General features: G+C 37.8%; 1 protein-coding gene across 1 annotated transcript in view; it reads left to right on the forward strand.

Annotated features, from left to right (window-relative positions):
* ADSS2 (adenylosuccinate synthase 2) overlaps nt 1–5,300 on the forward strand; it is a 36,957-nt gene extending 31,657 nt beyond the window's left edge. Inside the window, exons 12-13 of the mRNA XM_041765320.1 lie at nt 2,618–2,767; nt 4,155–5,300. Coding sequence (XP_041621254.1) covers nt 2,618–2,767; nt 4,155–4,207 — 203 coding nt within the window. The 3' untranslated portion in view covers nt 4,208–5,300. The remainder of the gene's footprint in view (nt 1–2,617; nt 2,768–4,154) is intronic.
* Nucleotides 5,301–11,506: the final 6,206 nt, after the last annotated feature.

Consider the following 11,506-nt stretch of genomic DNA (forward strand, 5'->3'; position numbering starts at 1 on the left):
GAATATATTCACATCTCATCAGCATTTGTTCCATAGCTGCTATGCATTTGGGTTCTGGTTTGCAGTAATAAGCATGTGTTCAGACTCAAAATAGGAAAAAAGAAACGTACCTCTGAGCCCAGCCCGCTGTGCTGCTCCTGAATTTCATCTTCCCTGTTTTGAAAGTAACTTCTGTGTAGGCATTCCTCTCTTCCTTGAGCAGTGTGGGATAGAAGGGAAAAGTACTGCTTACACGTGTTTAGCAGGCTCTTAATATATTAAGCTACGCTGTCCTTCAAGCCACACAAATGATTTTTTCTGATACTCCTATGTCAAAAGTAGTTGGTTGTAGGAAGACTTCCTACATGATGCACTGTTTCTTCAGGCATATCGTTAGTTACAGGATTTCTTCAGTACTCAGGAAGTTCCTTAAATGTTTCCAGCTTTCAGAAATAGGAACCGGTCATTTATTTAGTCATCCTGTAAGGCTGGGAATATGCCAAACAAAGGAATATTGACTAGTTTAATGAAACTTGGTAGGCTGCTAGGTCTTATGACTTGCTAGTGACAACCAGTCCTTAGGAACTGAGGATCACCTCAAGATCTTAGAAACACATTTAGTCATTATCTGTTAGTCCACATCTGGGCCATTTCCAGTTTTGTTTCTCTTGACCGTTTTTTCCTTGATTGTGGATCACTGTTTCTGTGACGAATGACTTCTGATTAAATGCACTTCTGTTGTAGTGACTCCTATTCTGTTATCTTCCTCTGAAGAGTATTGTTTCTTGTTTTAGGGGACAGTTAAATTACTGGGTAATCATCTTGAATTTGTATGAGCTTGGTTTTCTGCTGTGTTCGTATAGTTATGTGAAAAGCCCAGGGTGTTTCCCAAACCTCCAAACTAGTATGGGTCAGCCTCCAAATTCTGTCTCCTCTGTGGGTTGTATAGAGCTGAGTTTTAGGTTTTGTTATGGAGGGTCTGTAGTCCGCTTTACTCTTGAGCTGAGTTTTAGGTTTTGTTATGGAGGGTCTGTAGTCCGCTGTGTTCGTATAGTTATGTGAAAAGCCCAGGGTGTTTCCCAAACCTCCAAACTAGTATGGGTCAGCCTCCAAATTCTGTCTCCTCTGTGGGTTGTATAGAGCTGAGTTTTAGGTTTTGTTATGGAGGGTCTGTAGTCCGCTTTACTCTTGGTTTTTCATTTTAAGGAACAGCCTTCCTGCTATCTCAGCTGGATGCCAGGAGAGTTATCAAGGTATAAAGAGCTCTCTCCAATCTGGCAGTCCTGGAGCTCCAGTGTACCCTACCTTGTCCCTTTCCTTCTTGTTAGCACAGCTTGAAATCTAGAATCTGTCCCACTCAACTGTGTGACAGCATCTATCCGGAAAGCCTCCAGTGGTCCCGCGGGTCCCTCCTATGTAAAGTTGAATGCTAGCCATGGGATGTCTACATGGACTTGTAAGGAGTAGGAGCTCTCTGGATAGCTCTGTCCTCTCTAAAACTTGACCATGATGAATCTAGCTGCTTCCACTGCACTGAAACCAGTTACCTACCTTCTCAGCTCAGTGGGACCACTGTTCTCTGGTGACTAGTGTCCTGACTTCCAGTGGCTGGGAAATTGCCCCTGGGCAGAGTTGAGTAGTTTCAGGACTTGTTTGTAAGTTTTCTTTTTCTCAGAAACTGCAGTTCTGTGCTGCCTGCCTGTTGTCCACACTGACCAGTCATGGGATATGGGCTGCTCCAGGGAGGCAGCTCCCTTCAGACGAGAGCAGTTTCTGAGGAAATTCTGAACAAGCATCCTCAGTAGGCAGTGCTTCCAGAGCTGAGGGGAATGAGTGTCTAAATCCTGAACTGGAAAGTCTGGACAGTATACCTACAGTATCCACTATATGGTCTCTAGTCAAAGAAACTGTTGTTATTTCTGTACATTCTTCATTTCTATTAGGGAATACAGTGAAAATGGTTAAGTGAGATAATGAAGACAATTTCCAGCTAAGCTTTTGTACAGTTACAAAATCAGTAGATTTTCCAGATGAGAGCAATATAATAAGTCTCCTTTCTGTGAGATTGCTGCCTTTATGCAGGGCCACAATCTCTAATCCACAGCACAGAAATCTAAAAAGCTCTAAAAATGGAAAGTTTAAAGTTTAGCACCAGAGTCCTTTGACAGCAAAACCTGACTTGGGTTGATATTAGAATCAATAATCTGTCTGCTTACAGTGAATAATCCTGTTGCTGCAGGAATGTGTTTGATTATGAAAATATTGCCTCAGGTGGTAAATGTACTGTCTGACCTTCCTACACTCTGGGAAACTGCATTCCATAACATATCTGACTCCAAGGATTTTTTTTTAAAAGGTTTTATTTATTTATTCATGAGAGACACAGAGAGGTAGAGAGAGAGGCAGAGACACAGGCAGAGGGAGAAGCAGGTTCCATGCAGGGAGCCTGATGTGGGACTCGATCCTGGGTCTCTAGGATCAGGCCCTGGGCTGAAGGCGGCACTAAACCGCTGAGCCACCCGGGCTGCCCTGACTCCGAGGATTTTGACAAGATTATGAACCTATAACATAGCAAAAAGTTGTTTGACAATAGGCAGTGTTCTACCAAGAGAAAACAGACTTACTCTTTAACTTTCAGCAAACCAAGAAGTCTTAAATAAAGTTGAAGTTCAATATAAGACGCTCCCAGGTTGGAACACAGATATATCAAATGCAAGGACATTTAAAGAACTACCTATTAATGCACAAAATTACGTTCGATTTATTGAGGATGAGCTTCAAATTCCAGGTAAGTATACTTTATGAACAACTATCTTTACTTTTCTCTACTTCTAACTTAATTGTCTACCTTTGAGATAGGATCAAAGAAAGATCATTGTTACTTTGTAGAGTGTTCACAATTTGTACGAATGCCCAGGAAGATACAAAATAATCTTATCTCTTAGAGTAAATATAATCATTTGTTTTTAATCTTTCATATGCCTGAAGACCTATGCCTCATACCATTTTGACCCTGTCTTAATTGTCTGCCACTCTGATTTTTACCCTGTGACATTCATGCTTGTTGCTTTCTCCCTCTTAGTCACAAATCCTTTTGTATCTTTACCTCCACCAAAAATGGTTTGTGGGTTTGTGGTTTTTCCATTTGGGATTAAATCACCCTTGGGAGTTGAAGTTTGTTGAATAGTTAGGAAATAACAGGTATAGAAAACAACAGGAAATCCAATTTGAAAAAAATAGAAGAGGAGAGTAAAGAATAAAACTTTATTAAAAAAATCTAAACTGGCCAGGGAGTTAGGCATCACCAGGTAATGGCTGTCACTAGTCTTTCTTTTGACACATTGCTTTCTTCCTTCTACTTGCACTGGTAGAGATTGGAGAAACAAAAGTGAAGTGGGTAGAAGGTGTCCTCTATGTAGAATCCATTATTCACTTATTCTGATTTGTATTGTGGTACGTCTCAAATATGAGTCTCGTTTTCCAGATTGCTAACTGTCCCTACCAGCGTGATGTCAGATTTAGTCAGCATGTTTGCTCTGGCTCTTAGTCAACATTTTTTTGAAATACAAGCAGTAGTGAATTTAACAGTGACCTGTGTAAAATTCCATAAAGGTTCTCCCATATGGTACAATATTTAGAGATTCCTATGGAAAGGTACAGGCTGTGCAAGTTAAAATAGTATTCTTTTCCAGATGGTTCTACTTTTTTGAGATAAAAAAGTTACACTGTTACCTCTTAGCATCCTGCATTTATAAAATATGCTTATCTAGTTATTAGGGACTTCATCAAGGATTCTTTAGGTCCCTGCTGGTTTGGGCCAGTATTTTGCTGACCTAATTATTAGGCATTGAGGACTTGGAAATACCACACGATTAAAACTGGAACGAGTAAGGCACAACACCTGTGCTGGATCCTGACTGCACGTTCTTCCAGCAGGACAGCAAAGGATAAAACAAGTGTTGCTAGAATGCAGCTCACAGCTAGCACCTAATAAAAGGAAGTTATTAGACGCTATCTCAAAAGAATGTGTGAAAGCATAAGGGTGGTGCCATATCCTATCACAAAAGGCCCCTGGCACTGTTAAATAGTGACCCTGAGAAAAGTGAGGGTCTTTTCTCTCCAAGAATTGAACATTATAAATAATACTATTCTTGTACCTTTTTCTCCCCTCCCAGTTAAATGGATCGGTGTAGGTAAATCCAGAGAGTCTATGATTCAACTCTTTTAAGGATTTCCAGTGACGCAAGAAACACTCCTTGAGGGGAGGGGAAAGGACTTTCTTAAATATTACATTTACAATCTGCGAAGTTCAAGAATAAAGACATTGAATTGAGTTTTAAGCCCTCCAGTTGTTTCCAGTCATTCAAGATGGCTAGCTGGTGAGGAGATACTTTGGCGTGTTCCAGTGTCAGCTGCCTTCGCTGGCAGAATCGCCGAGTCATGTGTTGCTCCTGCTGCTCACGGTGCCACGTTTTCTGTCCGTGTTTAGTCATAGTATGATCCATGTTGTTTGAAATCTAAGATAGAATTCCTTTCAGTGTAGTTTTTCTTCATTATCGTCACTGTGTGTTCTTTGGTTTTACCTCTATTAAATGGGAAGAACAATTAATGCAGTTTTGCACAAATATTTTTTACATTCTGGTCATTCAATTTGTCATTGTGATCTTTGCTCTTCGACAAAAATGATGAGAAGAAGGGTCTGTAAACTTTTGTAATGCTATAAATTCTGTTTCACTTGTGAACTGTTTATTTTCTGCTGAGACCATTGCAAATTTGAGCTTTGGCGGGGGGGAGGGGATTATGTTCATGTATCCTTGAATTTGTACAGAACACAAAACTTGTTTCTGTCTGTAAATTATTTAATACATTGGACATTTAATTAAATGTTCAGAGAAAGATGTTCCCTAAAGCAACAATCTTAATGTTTAAAAAAAATTAGTCATTAAAAGATCATTGTGATAATTGGTGGATATTTTACTTTAATTTCAGACATTAACTATGAAATGTATAGCTGTCCTTTTCTACTTACCATTATTTCTAAATCTAGTGGATTGATTTTCAGCATTGTGCCTGCCAGTATGCCTACAAGATTATCTTATATAATAAGTGTCCAAATGAACCCAAATTGTCAGTCATAATTTTGATCATGCCTTTATTTTTTCTTTCTTGGAAAAAAAGAGGTTTTGTTTTCACAATTAGGCTTAACATACTGTGTTGTAGATTATCCTTCAGTGAACTATTTTAAATGTTAAAATTAGGTGCCACTTAAATTTATTTTATTATGCCATCAATAGCTGATTAAAAAGAACCAAATATTTCTAGTATGGTTTGTGTATTGTGTTTTGTTCTGGTAAGAGAAGTACTGGCAATACTAATATAGAGAAGATGAGCTTTATCCCTGTAGTATGTAAGGATGAGGTGAGGAGAGAGAGATCAAAACAGAATCTTAGAAAATAATGTAAATATTTTTTGTCTTCACTAGACATATTTTAATTAATACTTAGTTCAGAAAATTCTAAAACAGAGCCAGCCTTGTTGGATTCAATAAACCAAAAGGATAGTACAGAGGATCTTACAAGCCCATCGCCAATCAATAATGACCTTTATGTAAAATTTATATTTAATATACAATAAATAATTTTTATTTATCATAATGGAAATTGAATGGGCTTTTATTTCTTCTTACCCTTTATCTTCCTACTTGAACTTCAAATCAGGTTGAGTTGAAATTAGGTTTTTAAGTCCTTATTCTCATCTTGGCTGAAAGTCTGTTACGGAAACATAATTTTAATAATGGTCCAGAGGCAGATGTGAAGAACTCATTCTCCAAAGAGATTACTAAAAAATAAATGAGTAAACTTAAAGAAATATCTTAGGGGCAGCTGGCTCTCTCAGAAGAGCATACAACTCTTGATCTTAGGTTGTGAATTTGAGCCCCCTGTAGGGATTATCAAAAAAAAAAAAAAACTAAAAAAATTCATTTTCTGAGTCAGTGCTTTTTTTTTTCTTTTTTTAAGATTATATTTATTTATGAGAGACACAGAGAGAGGGAGGCAGAAACACAGGCAGAGGAAGCAGGCCTCCTGCAAGGAGCCCAATATGGGACTCAATCCCAGATTCCAGGATCATGCCCTGAGCCGAAGGCAGATGTTCAACCACTGAGCCACCCAGGCGTCCCAGTGCTTTTTTTTTTAACCAAAAAAAAAAAAAAAATACAGATATCCTATTGATTTGATAGGCATTTACTTATTTTTGACCAGAGTAATTCTCTCCTGTCATTACAAGTGAGCTGTTTGCTAATTAAGTTGGTTAAGAGAGAGGTTCTGCTCTTCAGATACAGTTCAGTTTTTGAAATCCTGGATAACAGTATTACACTAATAAATCTTTATTGAACAAGAGTATATGCTAGAATCTACTAGGTGTTGGGGGATGTGGTATTGTGGGGCAGCATGTCAGACAAATGTATTTGTAGGTTATCTGTGCTACAGTGGGAGAGTGCAAGATGAAGGAGAGCTTAATCTAAGTTTGGAGGGAGTCAGATGCAGCCTTTAGCAGAAATAGCATTCAAACAGACCAAAGGGCTGAGTCGTCAGAGGGACAGTGCAAAGGCATGGAGGCTGGAAACACCTTGGAAAGTTGGAATAACTGAACAAAATGAGTGAGGGGCTGGTGAGGCAGATAGGCTGGCAAGAAGTTGGAGGAGGATTCTGCCAAATAACCAAAATATGTTTCCACTGAAAGAAAAGGACAAAGCCAAAATGTAATCACTATGCTTAAAGGGGCATAATGACAGAAAAACTGAAAGAGAAGCATACCCTTCAAATCTTAAAAATTCAGTAGAGGGGGACTAGGTGGCAGAACAAGGTATTTCAATGGGGTGATGGCCTATTTATTTACTTTTTATATATTAATGGATTGATAGAAATGAATGTCCTTCACAAATGAGTATGAATTGAATGCCATTCCAGTCAGAATTGCCAGGGGGTTGTCTAACTGGACAAGAGTGTATCAAAACTTTAGTGGAAAAATGAATGTGCAATAATTTCTAAGATATTTTTGAAAAAGGAATGTGTTGAGACTTTTCCCCCCACCAGATGTTAAAACATTGTGAAGCTCCTGTTGTCAAAGTATGTGATATTGTCATGGGAATGAGCAAATATACAAGGGGAATGGACTGGGCATTTCGGAAGTAGATGCAACATGTTTGGGAACTTGGTATGAGCTAAAAATGGAAATTTTGTGTTAATAGGAAAAGTGCATTAAAAAATGATAATCTTAAAATAGGAACTTCAGATTGAATAAAACTCAAATCACAAAAGTTTTAATGAAAGTAATATAGGAATATCTTTAGGAGAGCCTTTTTAAAAAAAATTTTTTTTTATTATTATTTATTTATGATAGTCATACAGAGAGAGAGAGAGAGAGAGAGAGAGAGAGGCAGAGACACAGGCAAAGGGAGAAGCAGGCTCCATGCACCGGGAGCCTGATGTGGGATTCAATCCCGGGTCTCCAGGATCGCGCCCTGGGCCAAAGGCAGGCGCCAAACCGCTGCGCCACCCAGGGATCCCCTAGGAGAGCCTTCTAAAGAAAAATCAGAAAACTTAGAAACTATAAGGAAATATGTGCAGATTTGACCAAATTAAAAAAATTTTAAATACTTATGAACAAAGCTCCTTTAAAAAAACAAAGAACACAAAAAATCCTGAGAAACCAAAAAGCAAACTGGGAAAAAATATTTCAACACTAATCCCTTGACACAAAGAGCTGCCACAAATAACATGACAACTAACAGAAAAGATGGGTAAAGCAATACATACCAATCAATCCACAGAAAAATAAATGTAAATGGCCCAGAACATGAAACGGCATGCCTTGTCCCCTACAGACAGGAAAATGGGAATTAACATTATGAGATACCACTTTCCATCTCAGAGTGGTAAATATGTAAAATCAGTGCTATGGCCCTTTCATATACGTACTCCTGGCAGGGGGTAATTGCTACAATATGGGGGAAGCAATTTGGCAATTTCTGGTACAATTTGTATTTGCAAATGCTTTGACCCACCAGCAATCCCATTCTCCCCCACCCCTTAAAAAACACAGCCCTATTTCGCATATAATTGTATCAGTGGAAACACAAATGTCCATTAATGGTACACCATGATCCTCTATGAAATCTTTAAAAATATCCAGTTAGATCAATGCATGTTGATTATAAGATGACCGTGAAACACTGACATGACCCACAGCAAGTTTTCTGTGTGACTCCATTTGGAAGGAGAAGGGAAGGAGAAAATAGAAAACTATTTGTTGATCTAAAGCTAAGACAAAGTATGTAGGGGGATATGTCAAATAGTTAACATTGGTCACTTGGAGAGGACTTGGAGGATTCCAAGTCTTTGTATTAAATTTTGTAAAGCATACTATTTTAAGTATTTTTAAGAAATGAGCAACAAGTTTACTGAGAATAATTTGCTGTGTCAAGTGTACCTGAGAACCGAGTATCTTTAGTGATTAATACTTTCAGAAATCCACTTTATATGTCATAGTCTTTACACCTTTGGGAAGTATGGTTGGAATGCTGGCATTTGGCATCACTTTATAGGCTCAATCTTTAGAAACCCTGTGAATGAACTTCCACAGTGACACAAAGACAAAGGTAGTGAATGCAGGGAAAACTGCTTTCACTGGATTCTGCAGTCACATAGTATACATTAGCCTCCAGAATTGCCTTAGCTTCCAGAATTTGGAGGGAAGAGATGACTATACCCCTGTAACTCTTTCCCACTGCTTTCATTTATTTGTTTCCCCAAAACTGAAGAAGAGTATTGTTTGGGAATATCAATGTATATACCATTAGCCTAGCTTCTCATTTATAACTGCATCCACCTGTATAGAATCTACTTGAGAAGGAAAATAAGATTTGGATCATCTTTATGCACGATGTCAAACCATCTTCCTTAGAGACTTCTTGGTCTGATTTTGTTTTATTTTTGTCAGTTATCCATACATACATAATGGTTTTTATTGAAACAACTTTATTGAAGTATAATTTATATACCATAAAATTCACTTGTTTTAAGAATATAATTTGGTGATTTAGTAATCACCACGATCCAATTTTAGAATGTTTCCATCACCCCATAAAAATTCTTTGTGCCTAAGACACTTGGGTGGCTGAGCTGGTTAAGTGTTTGACTTCATGATCTCAGAGTCCTGGGGTCAGGCTCCCTGCTTATTAGCAGGGCGAGAGTGGTCGCGAGAGTGGTCAGCTTGCCCCTCTGCCCCTCTCCTGTTCTTTCTCTCTCAAATAAAATCTTTAAAAAAAACTCTTTGTACCCATTTGTAGCCACTCCCCGTTACCACCTCGAACCTCACAAATCTCTCTCCCTCCATAAAATTGCCTTTCTCAGACATTTCACATAAATGAAATCATGTAATATGGAGTCTTCTGCATCTGGCTGTTTCCAGTTAGTGTAATGTTATGAGGCCATACCAGGGACTTCATTCCTTTTTATTGCCGAACAGTAGCCCGTTATGTGGCTATACCACCTTTTTCTTCATCTGTTCATGGATACTTTATTTACAATTTTTATCTTTTTATGAAAAATACTGTTGTGAGCATTTGTAAATCTATATGGACATATCTTTTCATTCCTCTTAGCTAGACACCTAGGAGTGGAGTTTCTGAATCCTAATTATAATTAATTTTTAAAAGAAATTTCCAAAACACACTAGTTTACACTCATACCAACAATGTATGAAGGGTTCCTATTTCTCTATATCCTTGTCAATACATATAATAAATAGTATGTCTTTTTTATTGTAGCCATTTTAATTGGTGTGAAGAGTTGTGTTGTTTTAATTTGCATTTTTCTAAGGTGACTAATGATGTTGCAATACCTTTTCATGGTTATTTATGTATCTTTCGTGAAGTGTCTGTTCAAATATTTTGCCCATTCTTGAGTTAGGTTATTTTCAGTAAAAGAATGGAAAAATATATTCTAATATCCTATATGATAGACTAAGTCAAAAACTATTACAACTGACAAAGGACCTTATGTATTAATAAAAGGGTCAAATCGTCAAGAGATGTAGTAATTATAAACATATACTCATCAAACAACAGAGCCCCCAAATACATAAAGCAAATGTTGACAGATTTGAGGGGAGAAATAGTTCTTTGGTAATAGGAGTTTTCAATACCCCACTTTCAGTAATTCATAGAACATTTAGGTAAAAGGAAATTGAGAGCTTGAACAATACTACAAACCTGCCAGACTTAACAGACATTTATGAAACCCTTTACCTCAAAATAATGGAATACACATTCTTTTCAAGTGCACATGGGATATTCTCCCGTATAGACCCTATGTTAGGTCACAAAACAAGTCTCAGAGTTTAAAATATCGAAATCCTACAAAGTAACTTCTTTGATGAAAATGAAATGATGCTAGAAATCCTTTAACAGGAGGAAAACTAGGGGCACGTGGGTGGCTCAGTACTTGAGCATCTGACTTCAGCTCAGGTCAGGATCCCAGGATCCTGGAATCGAGTCCTACGTGCAGCTCCCTGCGTGGAGCCTGCTTCTCCCTCTGCCTATGTCTCTGTTTCTCTCTGTGTCTCTCATGAATAAATAAAATCTTGAAAAAAAAAAGTGGGAGGAAAACTGGAAAATTCACAGTAGAGATTTAAAAACACTCTTTTAACCAGTGGGTCAAGGAAGAAATCCAAGGGAAATCAGGAAACACTTAAAAGTTGAATGACAACAAAAACACAACATACTAAACCATGGGATGCTGCAAACATGAGTGGTGCTCCACAGGAAATTGATAGCAGTAAAAGGTCTCCCATCAACAACCTAAGTTTATAACTTAAGGAGCTAAAAAGGAGTAACTGAAACCCCAAGCCAGTAAAAGGAAGGAAATAATAAAAATGAGAGTGAAGAGAAACAAAATAGAGACTAGAAAATAACAGAGAAAATCAGTGAAACCGAAAGTTGGTTATTTTTATTTTCTGTTTTCATGTGTAAGGCCACAGCATACACACTGCATTTGAGGTTTCTAGTCCCTTGATGATTTCCTCTGATTTTCTGTTCAGTCTCTAGGATGCTTATTAGTCAGATGATAGACCCTCTGATTTATTATTCTGTCTCTTTTTTAAAAAGATTTTATTTATTTATTTATTTATTTATTTATTTATTTGAGAGAGCGAGCCCTTGAGCAGGAGGAGGAGCAGAAGAGGGAGAAGCAGCAGGAAAAGATCTCAAGCAGACTTCTCGCTGGGTGTGGAGCCTGATGCGGGGCTTGATCTCATGATCTGAGCCAAAACTAAGAGTGGGACACTTAACTTACTGAGCCACCGAGGTGCCCCTCTGTGTCTCTTCTCTTAAAACAATAATTTTCTTTGCCTTTCTCTTCTATATAAAGTTTTTCTGAATTTTCTTCCAATCCTGTCCAATTTTTAACTTTAGCAATCACAATTTTAATTTTCTTTATTTTAAAGATTTATTGATTTATTCATGAGA

The sequence above is a fragment of the Vulpes lagopus genome, chromosome 1 (assembly GCF_018345385.1).
Source record: "Vulpes lagopus strain Blue_001 chromosome 1, ASM1834538v1, whole genome shotgun sequence".
Lineage (NCBI taxonomy): Eukaryota > Metazoa > Chordata > Mammalia > Carnivora > Canidae > Vulpes > Vulpes lagopus.